General features: G+C 38.9%; 2 protein-coding genes across 4 annotated transcripts; one reads left to right on the top strand and one right to left on the bottom strand.

The window, feature by feature from the left end:
- Positions 1 to 365: 365 nt before the first annotated feature.
- Positions 366 to 2,844, bottom strand: LOC144628430 (uncharacterized). Of its 2 annotated transcripts, none has more exons than XM_078486521.1 (2): positions 2,564 to 2,844; positions 366 to 1,569 (listed from the first exon to the last, which is right to left on the bottom strand). In XM_078486521.1, the coding sequence occupies exon 2, from the start codon at positions 1,563 to 1,565 to the stop codon at positions 861 to 863; it is 705 nt and encodes a 234-aa protein (XP_078342647.1). In that variant the 5' UTR covers positions 1,566 to 1,569; positions 2,564 to 2,844; the 3' UTR covers positions 366 to 860. The 2 variants fall into 2 exon arrangements, with proteins under 2 accessions (XP_078342647.1, XP_078342646.1); XM_078486520.1 differs by lacking the exon at positions 2,564 to 2,844 and adding an exon at positions 2,113 to 2,215 and having other exon boundaries at positions 374 to 1,569.
- A 304-nt stretch (positions 2,845 to 3,148) lies between these two features.
- LOC144629080 (GDP-fucose protein O-fucosyltransferase 4-like) lies at positions 3,149 to 12,227 on the top strand. 2 transcript variants are annotated; one of them, XM_078487265.1, is made up of 2 exons: positions 3,149 to 3,457; positions 10,565 to 12,227. In XM_078487265.1, the coding sequence occupies exon 2, from the start codon at positions 10,595 to 10,597 to the stop codon at positions 11,759 to 11,761; it is 1,167 nt and encodes a 388-aa protein (XP_078343391.1). In that variant the 5' UTR covers positions 3,149 to 3,457; positions 10,565 to 10,594; the 3' UTR covers positions 11,762 to 12,227. The 2 variants fall into 2 exon arrangements, with proteins under 2 accessions (XP_078343391.1, XP_078343392.1); XM_078487266.1 differs by having other exon boundaries at positions 3,149 to 3,487.
- The last annotated feature ends 10,255 nt before the right edge of the window (positions 12,228 to 22,482 follow it).

Genomic DNA, 22,482 nt, shown 5'->3' with positions numbered 1-22,482 from the left:
CGGGAAAAATGCTCCGCCGTCCCTGCACAAAAAGGGTCAGAAAGCTTTTTTTTGTCTACATTGTCTTTTGAAAATTACTTTGTAGGCTGAAAATTAGGTACCAGTTATAGTTTTGAGCACTTGTAAAAAGATCCCAAAACCCTATCGTTCAAGTGAGCCTATCATTTTTTCTCTATTGCTACACCAGTAGGCATAGGCTGTCACTTGTAGGCTTGGTTATAAACAATAAACTTGCATCAATTTCTGTATTGGCAGTACAAGATGATTTGTAAAATTTTACTAAGTTAATCTTAGCATATGTGTAGTTGCTGAGGTGACATTCCCATGAACTGGTGAAGTAAGGTGTTTTTGGTAGAGATTTAATTCTTAAAACCAAAAGTGGATTATAAAATGAATTCTCTGCCTGAAATATTGATTTTACAGTTTCTCTAGGCCTGTCACCTTTCCCTTTTCGTAAAGAAGACCCGGGCCTGACTTCCTGCCTAAAGGGTATTTTAGTCTCATATTTTAACTTTTCCCCATTTTCCCCTTTTCCCCAAGTGTTTATAAGGGAAATATGTAAAAATATGTGTTTAATAAATTGATCATAATATACAGAAGCCTTTCATGTCTGTGTACAGATAAATGTAACTGAAGTGTGGACTTGTCCTAAAACAATATATAATAAGTCTTTAATGTGCCTAAATCCAGAAATTATTGTCATGAAAACACTTTTGACACTTTGAAAAACCTTTACAGATGTATTACTTTTTAAGCCTTCAAATACATAACCAGAAACAATGTCTGTTCAAATGGCAATCAGACGTAACTTGAACCAATTAGGAAAGGTTAAACCAAATTCCATGTTTAAAGGTGGACACTTATTTATTTATTTTGTCAATTAGTGTCATAAGCAGTTGATTTTGCAGCTGCTGCTGCTGCTGTTGTACTTGAACTTGCTGTTGCTGTTGCTGTTGCTGATGCTGCAGCTGTTGCTGCATGAACTGAAACATTTGGGTTTGAGCAGATTGTTCATCCTTCTTGACCTGCAGTTCTTGCTTTCGCAGGTCGAACTCTCTTTCGGCCTTTTCTCGAAGGTAAACGAGAGTTTCTGACCCAGAGGCTCTTTTTCTTGGTGTCACTTTGCCACCCTCCTCTGCCTGTCGTTTCCTTGTCTCTCCCAGTTTTTCCATTGAGCGCTTTCTCATTTCCTCAGCTTTTTTCCGGTCATTTTCCTTGTTTTTGTCGCCTTGCTGGGCATTCTCATCAGCCTCCCGGTCGCTTTCCTCAAAACGTTCAACTATCTGCTCAAGCAGCTTGTCCTGTTCAGACATCTCGGGTGATACTCCGCTTGCTCTTTCCTCCTCCGCCATTTTCTTCTTGAATTTCTTTGCTAATAAGGTGTATCTGTCTCGAACGGCTCTTTTATTTCCGAGTCGATTTTGGAATAACTCAGCGGCATTCAGCCTTTCAAGAATTTCGTCCCGAACTTTTCCCCTTTCTCGTGTTGAAGACTTGAACCGGTACGGCTCTGAAACTACTATCTCTTGTAAAAGAAGAAGATCACACTCTGTTGTCCAATCCATCTTTCTGTTAAGATTGATGTGGAGAAACAAACAAGGTCAAATTTTTGTTTTATATGAAAATGAAGATTAGAGGCTATTTTCTACACATGCAATGGTCTTTCTGATCGGGATTTCGTCTGTACTGCAGTGTGAAACGCACATTATTGTATTATTTTCGACGAGTATTACGCCATAACTCACACAAATGTGATTTACATTTCAAAGTTTGTTTACAAAAAAACGTGTAGCCCACACTTGGGAAGAAATGAAAACAACTCTCAAAGACAAGAAAAAATAACTTTACACCAGGTTTTTTATTCGGACGATGTAATGAGACAGAAACTGCCGTAAACTGTAAAATGAGAGCTTTTTAACTAAGAAAGAAGGATAATTAAATTTCCACAGTCTGAGCGCTTCGTAATTTGCGTTTACAAATACGCTTCATTTTCGTTTGAAAAATGTTGTTTCAATATAAAAAAGAGTTGGTAACTAAAAATATGATCGGTTTCTATCGTTCAGTCGAAAAAACAAAAAGGTTAGATGAAAATAAGTGGATAAAAATACTCACGTTTTCCTGAGAACTTGAAAACCCTTGTTCTGACGAGGACGGCAGTGAGAAACCGGAAATGGCGTCAAATGACTTGCGAAGCAAGTGGTCACGCGCGTCACACTTGTAGACGATTAAGTGCGCGCGCGCAGAACTTTGTAAAATTTTAAATTTTTCCATCACGCGATCATATTGTTGACGTAAATCCCGACGCTACAGTGTAACGGAATTTAACTGAGGAGTGGGACATCGTTTCGGTGGCCTACGAAAACAGTGCTGCATAAACCCAATGCACTCAAAATTTGAGTAGTTCGACTTTTTTTTAGGAATTGATATTCACAATCGATTTTATGACTTTTTCTACGATCCCCAGCGGCAGTATGCAATAAAACAAACCATAACGACAAAACAAGTATTAAACGTGTTTTGTCAACGGCAAATGTTCGTAACGAATTGAAGAATCTTATCTCACCTATCGGAAATATCCAAGATTCTTTAAAATTCTTGTGATCCGTGCACGACAGAATAGCCGCTGTTTTCAATATTTCTTTAGTTGTCTTTACTCGGTTCCACTGTATCGATATTCAGTGCTAATGCACTTAGATCAGCGACGATACGGGACGATTCAATTATACTAGCGGCAAAACGACGACCACAATATTCCAGTTGGAAGATTCACGATAGCCTGCCTAGCAGGCGACGTATAGTTTCTAGCGCGCGTATGGGAGAAACGCGAAAGGCGCGAGAGAGCCACGCGAGGTAAAATATACACAGACGCCTGCTACGCAGGCTAAATTCACGAAGACCTGTTCTTCTTCTGAAACAAGTAGTTTCAAGCGTTAATGGGTTGCTAATTTCATTTTTTAATCCAAACACTTCACAAACTTTCCCTTGCTCATTGTCCACTTTATCCGCCGCTGTTTTCCCCACGCAATTGCGCGATGCCGGCTCGTGCAGGCTACAGGCGTGGCGGTTCTGGGTTTTTCTAAGCCTTACTCTGATTGGCTTAAGATTTGACGTCACGAAAATCGTTTATTGACTTGCTGGTTCGCAGACGTTACTTTTCGGTGGAGAGAAACGACAGGCAGAAATATGTCTGCGTTCGCAGGCTATGGTCGCACTAAACACGTGGCAAAAAATTCAAAACAATCCTAAAAAGCTGTGTAAACAGTACAAAATGCCAATCAACTGATTTGTATTGCTGTATTTTCCTGATTTGGATTAAGTTCTTAGCGTACGCGCCGTTGACTAACGACAGACAGAAAGTTCCGGCTGTGCATGAGGTCGTTGTTTGTACGCCAGTTTTACAACAAGGATTCAGCACGCCGCACAAGTCAGGACTCGTAGTGGCCAGTAGTGGATCAAGGTATCTCAATCATCAGACATATATCGATAGGTAAATCAGAGTTCGATTGCAAATGTTCACAAGCACCTGAATATTTTAACACTATACGTATTTAGCAGTAATATTTATTTGTATTGCATATCATGATCACGAGGTTCTGTTAGGTTCTGTTAGGTTCTGTTTATCAAAAAATTCCGAACAAAATGTTGTTGGAAATCATGTAGAACGGCTCCGTCCCACTGGAATTTTTTTTAGCAAAAGATACTACCCCTCGAATGAAGTCCACTTTGATTAGTGGAACTATTTGGTGAAAATTAACCGTTCCATTTTGAAAACCGATTCTTGCTTCAGGCTAACGACTTCTTTTTCTAGTTTTATTCTTAGTTTGTCTATTTGTAGATCTAAAACACTAACGTAGTCAGTGCTGATAATTTGTACACACGTTGACCATCGATAATTTAAGCTGTTAATATAATATAGGCTACAGTTGTCTGCCAAACGTTAAGCAGATTATCGATGGTCACAATAAAGCCATCTTAAAGAAAAACACGCAACCGCCACAAAACTAGGCCGTGAAGACATGCAACTGTAGAAGGAAGAATGAGTGCCATTTAGAAGGCGAATGCCTAACAAAGGAAGTTGTCTACCCAGCAACTGTTGTGTCAAATAATAAAACCGAGACTTATGTAGGAGTAACATCAACTGAATTCAATACAAGATGGAGAAACCACCAGGTTTCTTTCAGAAACGAGAAGCGAAAGAATGACACTGAACTAGGTAAGCATCTTTGGCAGCTTAAGGACGTCCGCGCGAAAATCTTCCAACATTGCAATTTTTCTTAAAATTTCACCAGAGCTAGTTTATCAGTTACTTTTATCAGAAATGTAAAAAAAAGTGGGGGTCACCGACTTCGTTTCCGAGATACGATAAGCGAAAGAGGGCGCGTATTTGGATAAATTTCCGGCTTCGTCACTCGATATGACCTCAGCGGCTTCAGGCGACAGAATATTTTAAATGAATTGATGTAGGTTAACTTTCTTTGCCTGAATTTATTTCAGTGGGTCTATTGTACAAATATATTTCGCTTTTGAAGTCCCTTAAGGAAAATCTTGCCTTAAAGAATTGGATTTGCGAAAACTCGAGGCTGGAAAATGTGACTGATTTGGTCGCGCGCGAGGGGAGAAAATGAAAAAATAACAAACTTCCAACATTGGAATTTCGCTCATTTTTTGTCAATCAGTAGAGATTTATCAGTAAAGGTGGTATATCCCGAAAAAAGTGGGGGTCACCGACCGTTTAAGAGAGGAAACTGCAAGCGAAGTTAACGCAACGGCTACCCACCTTATATGTTTGGAAAGTTTTCTCAGCGCGCGCGCTCATGCATAACGTGGCATGACGTCGCGACATGAATTACGTGCGCAGTAAGGATCCGCATAAACAATTTGCGCGAACGTCCTTAAAGGCGAACGTAAAAACTTCACGATGAAATGGAAAATCCTCGCTAAGGCAACGGCCTACACGAACACAACAAAGCGATGTAACCTTTGCCAAGCCGATAAATATTTCATCATAACTGAGGGCAGGGTCGCACGAGAGTGAAAATCCTAATTTGGACGGACCAACAATTTCAAAAATTTGAAACCGCAAACGGAAGAGCCAAAAGTTCATTTGTGATAAAGTAATCTGATAAGTCGATCGGATTTCATATTTCCCGCGAACCGACCATAAACATGGACCCAAATCAGATCATCGGCGTTTGCTTCACTATTGCAGTTGTTCTTCTTCCGATTATTATCATCCAGCAGCAGCAAGCGTTTGCTTTTTGTGTCTAGTGCAGACACAATGCAGAAGGGGAAAATCGGATAAATACTTTATGTGACCTAAAATATCAAGTAATGCGCATAGAGTTTCACTGGGTTTCCCGTTCCGTGACCATTTACATGAGGATAAGAACGCATTCAGGAAAAGTGTATCCACTCGATATATCATCGTGACCATTTCGCAATCACTCGAGTACAAGGAGATGTTCGGAAACCAATTGAAATAAAGCACGAGCTCAAAGAGGATATTCGGAGCCAATTGAATTCGAGAATGATCACAAAAGGGATATTCGGGACCAATTGAATTTGAGAACGAATATTCCGCGACGTTTGCGATGCTCTATTTTAGTGATAATGCATTTGCCTTTAGTAGCGAACTGCAGCGGAACTAGCTAGCCCAGATGAGTCATTGAGAAGTGTATTTCGTAGAGCAAGAAAACGCTGAAGCTGCGCGACTGAAAACACCTGTGACTGACCAAACATCTGCAAAAGCTGCTGAGTATTTATGTGGACAAAGTAATAATAGAAGTAGTAAACTACTTGCAAATCATGTAAGCGTTGGTCAATTTTACTATTAACGTCTACTGATTACGGCTTATAAAGTGAGAGCTTCGATATTTACGAGATTGTTGCCTTTAAAAGCACGAGAAATTGAAGATACTTCTATAAACGCAGTTTATACCACTTAAAAATCACACAATTTTCGGGTTAAGCGTGCAAATGCCCTCCAAATTCCCCCAAATTTTTTGACACTCAAAACTCTAATTACTACTGAAATGTTTGGCTACTACAGTGGAATCTCGATATAACGAAGGGCCAAGGGACTGGCAAAATGTGTTCGCTATAACGAGGTTTCATTATATCGAGGTACTTTCTCATACATTTTACTATTACTGGGACGAAGAATGTCGTTTGTTATATCGAGGACTTCGTTATATAGAGGTTCGTTATATAGAGGTTGCACTGTATTGTTGTAGCCTGCGATTACAGCCGCCTCTATTGCTCTCGCTACTACGTGCAAAACGCGCCAACTGGGGTTAGGTTTCTGTCATTCGTTTCCTTTTATATTAGATAAAGCCGGTTTAAGGTGTTAATTGCATCAATGATTATCTGCGATTATCAATGATTCGCCGCATGAATGTAGGCGTGCTGACTTTACTCACGCTTTATAAATTTAGACTTGGCTAATGTTTGACGCTGTTCCAATTTACTGTCAATTAAAACGTTTTAGGTTTTGCAGAGTTTGTTCGTGCACGTTTTGTTTTGAAATTGCGAAAAAGTGTGCTTGCGAGATAAATGAAGTAATTTGATTATCTCCTTTTGATCGGCACAAAAATGCTTAAAACTGGTCATCTTTTATCACCTACTCAATAGGGGAAGGGGAATGGGACAGAGGAAATGTTTTAAATTGCTTGCCACTTGAGGGATTAAAAATTACGTGCGTGATACGCGTTTTCCATGCGCTTAAGTGAACAATAAATCATCGCTTAGACCACAGAGCAAAATAGAATTGCTGCTCAGTTTGAAATGACCAGTACGAGATATAAATGAAAGAGTCGCGTTATATTTTATGAGTTTTAAAAGTACTACGAAAACAACTCTGATAAAAAAAAAAATCAACATCTCTACCTTCAAAGTCTTCAAAAGCGATCATGCGCCTTTGACCTTAAATACTGACGGCCGAGTATCGTATATCGCATGTCACGCTTCAACATAACACACTTCTTGTTGAACAGGAACAAAAGGAAATATAAACGCGACAGGGTACGTCTAAAAGCCTTAGGCTTTCTTGTTAGCCAAAAGAGTGGTTTAACATTAACCATCCGGTTTCAAGCTATTCAGTGGCTTCTTGTTGGGCGATGATGTGAAGTCTTTCGTCTGATGTAATGGTTTAAATAGGACTGCGAATTAACTACACGTGAACGTCGAACTGAGATTAAGTTTAGCACAGCAAGAAATCGCCACGAAGAACAGAGTAAATTTTTTCTTGAAAGTTAGAAAGGACTTATACAAAATGTAACGGAGGAGACAAATTAAATTGGATGACTTCTGTTAGATTCAGTAAAAAGACAACTTCTACAGTTCACCTACAATTGGCCTGTGTAATACAATTAATTGGGATTGGTGGAGGGGGGAGGGGAATCTGGTGGAATGTAGCAAATTTCTTGTTTTGACTTTATTTCTGTATGAAAAGCTGTGTTTTGTGTCTAGTGGTGGAATGTAGCAAATTCCTTGTTGAGCTCCCGGCCTAAACCGCTTTCTTCTCCACTAGAAATAACACAAGGATCTTCCTCGTCATCTAAAATTAGGATAAGGATTTCTCCTGGATGAAAACAATCAACTAGCGGCGATCTCTCACATGATTACGCCAAAAATTTTATAGTGTGAATCCCACGCCAATAAACTCGTCATGTAGGCCACATAGCAGTGTCTTCACGCTAATCTATTGACTTCCTGTGCTCCAAATTTGGATGGAATCGGAAGTAACACAATGTTTTGCAGAATTATTACAAATCGACCATAATAAAAGAGCATAAAGAAAAAGAGCTAAAGCATAGATTTTGGGCTCAAGATCCTAACCCTCGGGAGAAACCAATCATAGGTGGACTCGAGAGATGAAGGGATATCAACTATAGTTACATGTGTGATCGAGACTACCAGTATCCACCTTGCACTAGACACATGTTCGCATTGCGGACCTGTTATTTTATACTGTATCAGAGATGGGTGTTTGAATACAGGACACTCTTGAATGTTGCCTATTTAAGGAGAAGAAGAAGACGCTTGCGTAGAATGCGTGCATGTTACACCCTACGCATGGACTCTTCCCCGACCCGCAGATTCATTGTTCGACATCCACTACAACGACGCCTTAATTCCACAGGAATACTTTCGGCAACAGTTACGAGTAAACGAGGCCACTTTTGCAGTGATTCTTAATATCCTGGGTCCGAGATTACAAAGGCAAAATTCGAAATTCAGAGATTGTTTACCGTCCGGGAAAGTTCTTGCTTTGGGACTGTATCGCTTGGCCCACGGAAATTCGTATTCGACCATCGCACCATTGTTTAATGTGGAAAAATCGACTGTAATTGAGGCAGTGCAAGATGTAGTAAATGGCCTTTACGAAGTACGCAACGAACACATCAAATTTCCTGAGACAATTGCTGAAGTAAATGCATCGATGCAGGCATTTACAAATCTCACAAATCTGCCCAACGTTGTTGGTGCTATAGATGGGTCACATGTGCGAATTAAGGCGCCAGTGGACAGTGCTGTGGATTACTTTAGTAGATATCAACAGCATGATTTCATTATCCAGGCTGTTGTTGATGGCCAAACTGCGAACTGATGCAGTTCATTCATAAAGGGGCCAAACTGCTGCTGCTGCTGCTGCTGCTGCTGATCGAAGAAGTAACCGGGATAGAGGGGTGTTGAACCGAGAAAAAAGCCACGTCCATCCATGATCGCAAAGTGTTCTAGCAAAGTTCCCGCGCTTTGTGATTAAATATTCGTTTTCGAGCGAAGTTCCCGCGCTTTGTGTTTGCGTGCAGATCATGACCTTTATTATCCTAGCAGTATGCAGGACGCGTGTCACTTATCAACTTATCAACCTAGTAAAATGGCCCAGCTCGCAACGAGTCTCTAGTAGCTCAGTTGGTTAGAGCGCCCAACCGGTATCTGGCAGGCCATGGGTTCGATTCCCGTCGGGGACTCAGAATTTTTCTTTGTCCCATGCTCGTGTCATGTTGAATACTTCATCTTCATTATTTATCACCGAGCTTAAAATTTACCATCTTTATTATTTACTAAAATAAGAATACAAGAATAAATTCCCTAAACAACAATATTTAATGAATTTTCTTTGAAACAATATACAAGAAAAGTGTTTCACATATTACAGACTACATGTATACCGGCAAATATCCAGCTTTTGACATCTTGAACACGTGATTTTTCTATAAGCAGTTTTAACTCAGTATAACTGAACATAGGAAGCTGACTACTTAACATTCACCTTTCGTCTTCTTGACGATAATAGAGTCCTTTAGATTCTTGTTCGAGAAATTGCGCGGGGGGATTTTTTTTTCGCCGATATTTTCCCGCCTTTTCGACCCGGACTTACTGCCCCTGGTAATCTCCGAGGATGTGCGTAGATTTTTATACAAGAGATACAAACATACTAAAAGCACTGAAGCTCACACGTGGCAACTCAACCACATTAATGAATGAATGTTTATTTCCCATAATGCAATACAGTAAATACAGTGTGTTACAATTTAATAACTTTCTATAACTTTGGGAGAAAGACTAAATAAACCCTTACGGGCTTTTACAACGTAGTCTCCCTGAAGGTAATTTAAGATATATTAGTAGAAACTCAGCTGTGTTCTATTGGAAATCCGCGAATCTGATTGGTTCTCCCACTGTTTTCTATTCGCCGATAGAAAACAGTCGCGCGCGCGAGTAGCTCTTTAAGCGGTAAATTTTCTTGATTTTTGTCTCCAAAGTGCACAATATTGTAGGTTTTGGACTGCAATCCTTTAGAGTTTCTACTAAAACAATTAGACTACTCGCCCTCGTTTTCTATGAGCGATAGTCAACTCGGCTGCGCCTCGTTGACTATTTGCTCATAGAGAACTCGGGCTCGTAGTCTAATTGTTAATTAAAATGCATTCAAATGGTATCAGTGGAATAGGTAATTAGCGAACAAACCAATAATCAGATCTTAAACATATATTAACAAATATTTCATACTGCACTTGAGTACTTATTTACTATACTATCACTACTTTGGGATAAGAGAAAATGTTTTAATTTCCTTTTGAATATTTTTATAGATACCGAACGTTTTATGTTTAAAGGTATTCTATTCCAGATATCAATTGTTTTTAGTAAATGTCCTGTTTCTAGTAGAATATTTTCCATAATTTGTTCTGCTAAAAATCATATGTACCTGCCCTGATTCTCTTGTATTATATCCATGGATTTGTGCATTTTCTGTACAGAAGTCTTTGAAATAGGAAGAAAAGTACTTCATTATTAAAGCTGAAAGTGAAAGAGCCAATGGGACGATTAATGTTGCTCACAAACAGTAAAAGGAAGCTTCTCGGTTATATCTTAGTCCCTTTTTTTTTACTATTTTGGTGAAAACTGGCAGTCAAATCTTGCATTTGTAGAAGTGTCATATATTTATTGACATCGGAAGAAAGACTTTCATCAGTATTGGTTACTCTTGAAAGTTTATAAAAGGGTTCAATAAACTGTTAAGAGATTTTCACTATCTGCCTACGCAATTCTTTAACAGGTACACCAGAAGACTCCCGAGAAGGAAGCCATGGCAGCCGCTTCGTTTTTGCGAAAATGTCTACTGGCTTGCGTGTTGTTCCTGGTGGTGCTATTATGGCAACTTGAGTTAATTTACGTTTCAAATGAAATTGATTCGTTTAAGAAACCTGCCATAAAGAATGTACACATAGCACGGAGAGGAAATGTTAGCCATCACAAAAGTCTAGAGAACCATACAGAAAAGACCTGGCTTGTGGTTTACTGGTCAAAATACCTTGGAAGACGACTAGATCTACATAAAAAGTGGGCAAAAGGTGAATGCCCAGTACCATGCGAGTTAACCAGTGATATATCCCGAGCAAAAGAGGCAGATGGCTTTGTTTTCCATGCTAGGGCTTCCGGGCCATATCCTCCTATAGAATCTAAGCCATGGATTCTGCAAATACGAGAAAATCCAGTGTATACACCACTATTAAACGATGCTGCGTTCATGTCTAAATTCAACTTATTAAAAAGTTATCGCTTGGATTCAGACTTCCCTGATCCTTCAGTTTTGTTGCCCAATTTAACACCACCACTTCCTTTTAAGAATAAAACTGGGCTTATTATGGCAGCATTGTCAAATTGTGAGAAGGTGCGGACGGAATACATGAGGCAGTTGATGAAATTTGTACAGGTTGATTCTTACGGAGCCTGTCTTCGGAACAAACAAGGTCTGGTTCGTAGGTATGGTAAAGATGATGGTAAAGATTTCAGGGATCTCAAATCTATTCTAGCCAGACAATACAAGTTCACCTTGGTGTTTTTTAACCAAGACTGTGATTATTTTGTTGATGCTCAACTACACCATGCATGGGATGCTGGCTCAGTTCCTGTAGTGATGGCAACAGACAAGCTTGATGAGTTCCTGCCTGGTCCATATCTTAATCACTCAGTCATAAAAGTACGTGACTTTAAGTCTCCACAACTTCTTGCCGATTACCTGAAATATCTCAGTAATAATGAGAATGAGTATAACAAATATCTAGAATGGAAGTGGAAAGGGTATGGGGATATTACTGGAACTGCTATTGGAGACTTCTGGATGCCAAAGTATCCAATGTATTGCCAAATCTGTGTGGCACTTTCACAAGGGCGAGAACACAAGGATGGTCTTAAACCTATACCATGCAATCGAAGGCGTTTTGAAGACTGGGGAATAACAAATGGCGCCTAGCTTTTCAGCTTTAGAATTAAAGAAGGGAGCACTTGTAGGACCATTAAAAACTGAGGGTTTTTAAAATTGGGGCTGGGGGAAGACGGTCGGGTATTTTGAAAGCGAAAAAAACGAAATCATTGCACCCTAAAAGTAAAGCATGCTCAGAGTGCGACATAGGAGCAATGACGGCCTACCACTTACGCCTCCACTACTGAGGATAACCCGACTGACAGCATTTTACGGTTAGCGCTTCGAGGTTAGCGAGCCTTCTTAAGTTTCTGCTTTTTCTTGTTCGACCCGAAATTTCATTAAACTTTTGTTTGGCTAGGTTTCGTCCAAATCCCCTGACAGGGCAGTTCATTGATACCGAGCTATACTTTCATGGTAGCGAACTATTACGAGAAACAAAACGCTTCTTTGCCAACCGACTGTGTCAAGGCTGTGAGGCGGCCAAGTTATGTTTCTACCACTCGATGTGATTGTGCTTGGGTGATGGGGGGGGGGGGGGGGGGAGCTTATAACTGATCGGAATGATTTATGCGTGTACGGGGGTGGGGTGAGGGGGGGGGGGCTAATTTTCGTCTGGGGTTTATAAATTTTACGTTATCCGATTATTACTAACTGAAGATTCTTTAAAGGACTTTGTGAAAAGTAACATTGATTTCAGTAGCACTCAAGTACTGGAAAAATGGTTTTATAGTTTTGGCCAGGGTTTGCACCGTTTTCAGTTAGGTTTTGGTCGTTTTTCAGTTGTATGTTGAAATTTTGCCCGTTTGTCATGTCAGTATTTTGTGAGCTGTTACTTAAAATTTGGGCCCTTTTTCAGTTCTAAATTAAACATTTCTGGCGTTTGTCGGAATTTCAGTTTAAACTTTTGGCCGTTTTTCGGCTTTTCAGATGAACAATTTATGTCGGAGATGGCCTGCTGACCTTATCCGACGCAGCCATTTAGCGGCAGATTACAGCAAGTCAAGGTCCAGTCAGAGTAGACTTGCTAGGCAGAGAAAGAGCTGTTATCCTGAACTAATTTACATTGTTGAGAAGTTTTACTGCTTCACGGCTCTAGCAAATGCATGCATGGCTAGGAAAGTATATTATATGCACGTTCCGGTAGTAAAATGTTTTCACAGTGGAAACTTATAAATTATTGGACAGTTTTTTGTGTCATGAAAGGGTAGCTAAACAAACAACTTGGCACCAATGGAAGATTTCGTTGAATTTTTCCTTGTTACAGTGAGTCCTCGCTGAGTTCTCGCTGAGCTTTGAACACTCCCTTTTTTGAAGGAAAGGCCACTCAACCACTTATGACGTCGCCAATTTACACGTCAGCAGATTTTTGTGACGTGCAACGTATAGAGTTTTGATAGATCTTTCCACAGGACTGTCCGTCTTGACTATTGACTGCATTCTGACAGAGCTAATCGAAAAAAACGTGATCAGTTTTTGGTGTAAAATTGGTGCTAAAACAGGCCAATATACCCGTACTTGATCATGGTTTCCTTTCCAGGGTTTTCCACTGATTAAGAACAAAACTTTTCAGGCCAGTAGAAGGGGTGCACAGAGTAAAAGATAGAGAGAATAAGAAAGCAGAGAAAAATGAAAAGGAAAGGAGCAAGGAAAAAAAAAATCGGAACGGTTCAGCAAAAAGTCCAAATTTTGGCTTATGCGCATTCGCCAAGTAAAATGTTCTACATTTTTACATGGAAATTGCATCAAAAACCTACTGCAGTGTCAGAAAGTGCATTTTTAGAGAAAATTTAAGCATATTAAGGGATTAGAAAATGTATAATATCTATTACATGTATTACATGATTCAAGTTTCCAGCACCACCGATAGGACAGTAACCTGACAATAACCACTTCCCCCCCTCCCCCCCCCCCCCCGATAAAATTAATAAAACTGAAGAAACCCATCGATGATAATCTTGCGGGCAGGCAATGCAGGCGCCTTTTTAAGGCAAAACATACAATTACCTCGACACAAAGAGCAAGAAAAAGAGAACTGAACGATAGGATTCAATTTTTAATTGTTTTCGACATTTTCTGTATTCATTGTTTGCTTAAAACGAAACGAAAGAATAAAGGTTGGCATAAGAGAGGGAGATAATCGTTAACCTAGTTTGGCAGATTTTTTGCACAGTCATTCTTGCATTTATCGTGTCATGATACGCAAACATGATTAAAGGGGCTATGTTACGCAATTTTAGGCAATTTCGGCACCGACCAACTGGTCATAGTTTTACTGAAATATCACAATAACGGCTAAAAACTGTAGAAGAACTCAAAAGAAACACAGAAAGGCCAAAAGGGAGCATGGATGGGCAAAATTCGAGAAGATTAAAAAGGATTGCGTTCGGGTTAATTTGAAAAACGTCGACCCGACCTTTTTCAAGTTTATCTCAATTTCTATGAAAGTTTCATTTCAGTACAATGCTCGGAAATCATCCTTGTTTGTTATGTGGCTGTGATCTTACCAATAAAAGACTTTTGCTCTGCCAATTTGAACTTTAGAGCTCTTAATTAACGAAACTAATTAGAATTACCTAAAATACCGTGACCTAACCCCTTTAAACTGTATGGCTTTATGGAACACTTGAGTTTCCCAGAGCTTTTTTTCTCCAGCAACTTAACCGGACACCAAATGAGGGCTGTTTTGATAAATGAGAAACTGTTTCAATGATTCAGCCTTTCTTATGATTGGTGAAGGTTACATGTAAGCCTTGCCTTAAGAATACCCGCGTTTACTCAATTACTAAAGTACAAATTTAAAGCCGTCATTCCATTTGTGGAGACGCACATCATTGCCACCACCATTTCCTGCAAAAAACACTCGCAATTACCCAAGGTAACATAACACTCAGATGTAACCGAGGAACCTATAGAAGTAACGTGATATGTTCACAGGCGTTTTACGTCCAGGCAACTATGTATTGCAGCAACTAGTTTTCGCCAGAAAATTAATTGCTGCAGTAATTTCCGAATATAACAAAATTTGTCCTATTTTGCAAGGTAAGCAAGAAAAAAATAAGAATGTTATACAGTCCGACCTCTATCAAGCGGCCACCTCTATTAAGCGGCCGCGGCCATCTTTTTCCTGTCGCAAGTGTATTATTTGTAAGGTTTTTTACCTCCATTAAGCGGCCAGCAAATTATCTTTCCAAGCGAAATAGTGACAGATGATATAAATCATCTGTGAAATATCTTGAGCTAATTTTTTCACATACTAACTGTTGATGCAAAACGGCCTAAGAAACTTGTCAACGTTGTTTTGCATACTTCTCTGTACATTATCAACCCGAAGAAATACTGTACATTCTAACTACGTGCCCTCTGCGTTAGAGCTAGAACTATGCATGGGCTGGAAATGCACTTGATGTTTTGTTACAATGAATTTTTGATTTATTTTCATATATGTTAACTTTTTAAAAGCATTTTGCTATATAGATTCAATTAAATCATGTTTACTGCCATTCCCAAATTGTACCTCTATTAAGCGGCCAACCTCTATTTAGCGGCCACTTTTCAAAGTCCCGATCGATCCGAGGGTGGCCGCTTAATAGAGATCGGACTGTATTGCGTGTAACGTGTATTAGTTCAATTTTGTGTCGCAAAATTTAATACAACGAATTTTGAAGAAGAAACGATTATTTGGCTATTTGGTTATTTGGCTTATTTAGCATGATACAGTTTGTCTCAAGCACTGAAATCTGTTACGTTTTTCTCACCAAAACAAAATCGCTTAATTAAATTATGGCGAAATACGCCAAAAATGCAAAAATTACGATACATTAGAAACATTTTTGTGTGGCAACATGAGCACGAGACTATATAAAATCAGACTCGTTCCCAGCCGCTCCCTTGGCGGTTTTGACTAGAACGCATTGCATCAAGGGAAGGCCGAACGAAAATCGGGGAGCGTCCCTACTTTTTCTTCGCCCTTCCCAGCCTGCCCCGCAACCCTTGCCTTAGTCCGCCTCAGTTTTTTATCGCCTTTAGAAACAAATAAGTAGGGACTGGGAACGAGTCTGATATAAAATTATTTTTCACATGGCTCGTTTTCTTTTGTTCTTCCAGGTTGATTATATTGAATAAACCCCGCTAATTAGCGACTGTCTGAAAAGCTGGGAGCGGCATTGATTGTAACAGGGGAGAGCGGGGCATATTAGAGGAATATTAGGGGAGTATTAGAGTTGATAATCCCCTAGGGAAACTTGCAGTACACCCATACGCATCGCATCGCACTGACAAACAAAACTATACTTTGATTGCGTTACATTTATTTTGCCTAGACTGTTGTTACATTTTTAATACCACTGAGCAGTTGCTTAAATTGAAAACACGAGAATTGCATTCCTGAACTCTTGCCTCGACGTTTGCTTTCTCAGAATTCTGAAGCAGTGCATTTCGTTCTGTTACCTACTCATTCCAAACATTCAAACACCAAAAAGTTACCTTTTCAATGTTCAGTTGGAGATCCTTTTACTGTTCCTGGCCAGCAGCACTTTGTCATCTACGACTGAATGATATCGCTCTTCGACGTTTTTTTTTTTTTTTTTTTTTTTTTCTCATTTGTTTCAGTCCTCTTTTCAACGCTGCCGATTGAGACTTCGTGATCAGCCTTTTTAAAGCTAAACCATACTTCTGTCGCCTCTTCAACGCTAAACTGAGCGTTTTCGCAGTCCTCTTCCAGATTCTTAGAACAGAGCAATTTCTTTAAGTCAAAGCATTGCCTGGATTTATTAGTCTTTTGCATTGTCAATTTCGCATCCTTAAAATCTCAATGAAAAGATTCAACTCCTTATTGTTCTCTATTGAATTTTGTTGCCGTTTGTAGGAAAACTTCGTTGAAAGTTAAAAGCAAATTCTCTCAATTACTGATCATTACATTACTCTTGACCTTTACTTGGTAATATGTATTATATTAATAACGCCTGGGGAAAAGTTGTGTTTTAAGGTGGCTCGTAATAGTTTAAATATTCCCGTCTTTTGCATCTATTGCTGGTACACCTGTAATGTTGAGGTTTAACTTTCAGAATATCTTTGCAAAGGTTTTCATAATGAACAAATTGGAGTCACTGCGACGTCAAAATTTGTTGCCATGGCAACTACAAAAGTGGTCAAAGATACCTTATTTTTGACCGTTTGATGCTAATTACTCTAAAACTCGAAAGTAAAATTTTTTGTTTTTCATATATTTTTGTTTTAAGAACAAAAGAAATGATCTGACAATTTTTTACAAAATTCTGTCAGAAATGTTCAGAGCTACCTTAAATTTATGTAAAAATAACGTAGCTCCAAATCCCTTTGACAGATTTCTTTAAAATTTTGCAAAAATGTTATTTTGTCGGTTGGATAAAAATACGTAAAAAAGAAAAACTTTCACCGAGTAGTTTTTGAGTTATTAGCCTTGAAAGGTCCAAAATAGTGTATCTTTAACCTCATATGACGTTGCCATGGAAACAGATTTTGACGTCACTGTGACCTCAAATTGTTTATTTGTTAATCTTGTTTCCGTTTGTGCTTAAAGATTTTCTTTAACGTAATTGGTATAGCTGTGATAGAATATCAAACACAGGCATGTTTAATTCTGACTAAACTATAATGAGCCAATGGAAATGTTCACGTCTTTGCATTGTAATTCTGCTTTATACTTTGGATCTTGTAACATTGTTTTTTCTCCATTTTGTTTAGCCAAATCAAGCTGCCGTAACTGATCAATCAATGATTTGTAAATTCGGCATTTTTGATTTTTAATTCTAGCTTGTGGTGCATCTTCAAAGAAGTGATGTAAACATTTAAATTGGATCTTAAGTGGTCAATAAAAATGTTAAAATATGTTTATTTTTTGTACTACCCATGTTAGACCACCCATGTGTATCCTATAAAGAAATTTTATTATTGATTTTGATTAATACATGTTGCTGGTAATTATGATTTGGTCCCACATTGCTGACTGAGAAACAGCAATGATTTTACGGTCATTATATACTACTTATTAACCGAGAGTGAGGTCATTACAGGGGAATCTCAGACCGAGGCCTTGATGTATTGACCGAGCGACAGCGAGGTCAATACATCAAGGCCGAGGTCTGAGATTCCCCTGTAATGACCGAACGGACGAGGTTAATAAGTTATTTATAATATGGCCTTTAAGCACTATTCAAAAAAAGAGTATAATCAAGAGAAAAACACCGGAGGTAAAACTCGCTCTCGCTCTCTGTGGCTCTCTTTGTCGCTCATACTAAAGAAGTATCGGTATGCTAATATTTTTCTTTCAGTTATTGAAAAGATAGTTATACTTTGTCGGCATTTTTGTTGTTTTTGCCCCTCGCTAGTAGCTTTTACTCACAACTCAAAAAACCATCAAGCCGAGAAAAAATTTCATAATGCCCGGTCATTACAAGAAAATAATGCCCGCTCAGCAGCCAATCAGAGCGCGCGTACTATTGTAGCCATATAATAATGTCTAAGAAAGGGGAATCTATATAGTTCCCAAATATTCAAACTGTTCAAGGAAGAAGAATATGCCCAAAATCATACAAACACAAGACTTGACTGGTTCTCCATCAATGTTCGACTAGTTCTGAGGAACTCAGTAGTAAATTATAATGAGTATTAGCAGTATTTATTATCAAAAATATTTTTTTTTTTGTTAACATTCTTGGCTGGGAAACATAATTTCTATCCAGCTGGCTGGGAAATTCCTTATGCTGCCTCGCGCTGGGAAAAAGGAACAGACATATATATATTTTTCCAGCAGCAACGAAAAACAACTAGAAATGCTTCTATATAATTTGTTTTCATTCATTTTTGTGAAATAATGCATTTTGCCATAAATCGTTCGTTGGGTGCCCCTGCATGTATACCGAACAGACAACAGACATGATTAAGTTGATATACATTACTTATGACTACCTTGCGGCTAGACCCTTTAACTGGTCATAGCTTCAAGTAAGATGGCTTACTTGGCTGTCGCTCCTGGCGAAATAACATTTCAAAAGAAGCACGATTTTATTCATCACCCTGCCAAAGAGAAAGTTGCAACGTCGACACGTTCGATGAATGACGTAATCCTTTCTTACTTATCCAATACTCGCTTCGAATTAAATGCTTTACTAACAGGAAAAGACCAAATATTTCATACTTAATAAAGAGTAGAATATTCGTACAATTTTGAGTAGGTTAATGTTTCAATAGCTTATAGGAAGAAACATCGCAGGTTGCGTGATTCGAAGTCCCGCTGACCATTTGGCCGAGTGGAACTTTTTTCAGGTCTAGTCACCTACACAAAACTAAAAAAAGTCCGTGCAGAGCAACAACCGGGCCGTAGGCCCGCGCGGTAATTAAAAAAAAGAAAAGAAGAAAAAGATATGTAAAGAAAAGGAACGAAGAGAAAAGAGGAAAGAAGAGACGACGAAAGAATCAACTTGTTTACATTTGTCGTGCGTCTGTCATCTTACCCTCTCGGACGTGGGACTGCAGCTCTTCGACAATGTTTTGACGCAATTTATTGCCAATAAAGACTGATTCATTAAAAACGGCGACAATTAGTTCTATCCACGGAAGGACTACTATTAAAATGTCAACAACAACACTTGCTCTCACCGTTAGATACAGTCATAAAAGAAAAAGCTATCAATGATGGATGTGTCATCACAGTATGAATGGCCAAGAGCAAGAGGTCGAGAAAGCGATTTAAAAGATGTCAACTCAGTATGTCAAACATGAATCAACCGTTATACTGCTTTTTCAGGACATCATTTAGTTTTTTTTTTTTAAACCAAAAAATGTAACAATTGCTATAGTTACAGACTAATGGATGATTCACTTCGGGTTTAAAAACATTTTCGCTACAAAAATAACAAAGTTGAACCAGAGAGGAAACAATAAATGGCCATTTTAGTTACCTGTCGTCAAACGTTGTCGTTGGAATAGAATAGAATTTGCCTCTAGTCAGTTATTCTACCATATTCGCAAAGAAATATACGAATCTGAACCGCAATGCCCAGCTGACGGTTAATTGAAGACATGGCTATTTTACATAACAACTAGCAGCGGCTCTTGAGTTAGAAGTCTTTACGTGAATAGAACTTGTAATAAAATTGGAAAGACGTCAATAGGACGAGCAGATGACTCAAAACGGCGTTTATAAAAACACGATGAAATAACGCTTTTTCGGTCTTTTAAATTACCTGTCCCTATAGAAAAAAATATCTCCCTCTTCAGTGTATATGGAATATGGAAACCTGGTTCTGGATTTCCAGCTGGTCTCTTTCAATTCTGACGATGACTGATAATGGATTTGTTATCTTCATCGTGTGCAGAAGTCGCCTCCTTCGCACCAAACCAACGCGTTCGTCGTTTCATTAGCAGTGGCTGATTTCTGTGTAGGGATGAGCTTGGTCCCGTTATTGTTCTCCTCCAACATGGGGAGTGGGTGCAACTCAAAGGGTGTGCTTTACAAAGTGATAACCTTTATACTGGAGTTTGTTACGTACGCACCTGCCGTTAACTTGAGCAGTTTAGTACTGGATCGCTACATCGCCGTTGTGAAACCTTTAACATACTTAACTTTTATGAAGCGACGCCGCGTGGTTCAAACGATTTCCTTCGCCTGGGCCTTTTCAGTCACGTTTACTGTGTTTGTATCTTCACTAAAGTATAGTTCCAAAACACTTAATCATGAATATTTACGGATGGTTATATGTAGTTTTTGAGTTACTCTTGTGTGTTATTGTAATCTTCTGCTTTGCATCCATGTTAATTGTTGTTTACAAGCACGATCGATCTGCCCGCACATTAGACAAACAGTTACGTTTTAACCATCGAGTTTTCTTTAAACCTCATGGGAAATCTGCGGTAAAAATGATGGCAGTTGTTGTATTCTTCTTTCTTGTGTTTTACGGACTTCTACTTCATTTTTGTGCTCATTTTTAGCCATTATCAGAAATCATGTAATGATCGACATTACACGACGCATAGCGTACGGTACGGGCCGGGGGGCTGCAGCCCCCCCCCCAAAAAAAAAAAAAAAAAAAATTGGGGGGCAACTCAGATTTTTTGGGCAGCAACAGAAATTTGAGCAAACCCAGTTTTTAAAGAAGTTTTTTTTTTTCAAAGAGATAGATATACTCTCTATTTTAACCTGAAATCGGCGTGTTAAAGCCAGTTAAATTCACATGAGACAGTGGTTGCTTAGCACCATGCAGTGATACCTGTTACATGGTGTTCTGCAGAACGATCATTCAGTGCGTTGTGCAGATTGACTAAACTTACCTCCGCAGCCTGATGGGGCGACAACGTATCAACAAAAAACAAACAAGACAAATGTTTTTCGTCCCCGCCCGCTTCATTTTTTGGGGCTGCCTTTTTTTTATTATTATTTGTTTTTGGTAAAGTTAGAACGAACAAAACATTTTTTTTTTTACTTGGCCTAAATTATTACCTGCCATCACAACTAGTCAACAATGACATGGATCGTATTGTTGATATCTTCGGCCGTCGAAATGGTAGAGACAGCTATTTCCTTTAAGGTCATTACCCTGAAATAGAACTGAACAAAGATTTTTAACCAAACTTCGCCTACTGGTTTATTACTTTAAGGGACCTTAAATTTTGAAATAAAAAAGGGGTGTCACCAGATTCGTTTAGGAGCAGGAAGACCATGTATATTCCATACAATCCCTTTATAATTCCTCTGTGAGTACTGGTAAAGTACACTTTTTTAACGATAATTTATTTTTCAAACATAGGAATTGATCTGTTTTCATTTTACAGAAACAATTTGATCGCTACACCCAAAAGATGAGAAAAAATTGATAGGTCACCAGACTCGTTTAAAAAAAGCCGCCATTTTGTTTATGTGCGCGCGCTCGCGCGCGCTAATTACGCGTAAAATTCTGCGCAGTAAGGATGCGCACTGCAATACAGGGCAATGACCTGAACATGTTTTATGAGCCCATATGATAGATTCTTATGTAAGAAATTTTCACTTCATTTGTAAGCCTGTGTTAGTGCATCGTATGACCCTCGTTTCTTCTCGACTGTTTCGTAAAAATTTGGGCAACTTGCGAGAATTTTTTGGGCAAATATCTCACCGCCCCCCCTGGCAAAGAATCGCCCGTACGCCTATGACAAGACGCCCATTGTACTTTTAAACTCCGCTGTTAACCTTTTAGCTTACGCCATCTTCAAAAGAGACAAAGAAGGAGTTAAATAGGTTGATCTATACTGTGATCTTAAAAAAGTGTAAATAGTTCAAGCCGAACCTTTAAAGAAAAAGTCTTGTTGATATGTTAATGTCAATATATAGGCTCTCTCGAATTGGAAATGCTCTTAAAATAGTTATCATTTCAAGAAATATGCTTCATAAACATGGAGCAGGTAATAAAGGGGGAGGGAGGGGGGGGGGGGGGGAGATAAAACTAGTGTAAAATGAGTTTGCTTGGAAAGATAAGTCTTTCCTACTTAGGTGGTGAGTTCCTAGTGGAACTAATGTAATCTGAGGGCAGCATATTGACCTCGTTCCAGATTGTTCTGTCTTTCTTGGGTGGTGAATTCCTTATGGAACTCATATTATCTAAGGGCAGCCTATTGACCTCGTACCAGATTGTTCTGTCTTATTTGGATGGTGAGTTCCTTATGGAACTCATGTTATCTGAGGGCAGCATATTGACCTCGTGCCAGATTGGTCTGTCTTACTTGGTTGGTGATTTCCTTAGCAAACTTATGTTATCTGA

Source organism: Oculina patagonica, chromosome 10 (genome assembly GCF_052425735.1).
Source record: "Oculina patagonica isolate OP01 chromosome 10, crgOcupat, whole genome shotgun sequence".
NCBI lineage: Eukaryota > Metazoa > Cnidaria > Anthozoa > Scleractinia > Oculinidae > Oculina > Oculina patagonica.
The sequence above is the reverse complement of the archived record's forward strand: the minus strand, read 5'-3'. Positions and strand labels throughout refer to the sequence as shown.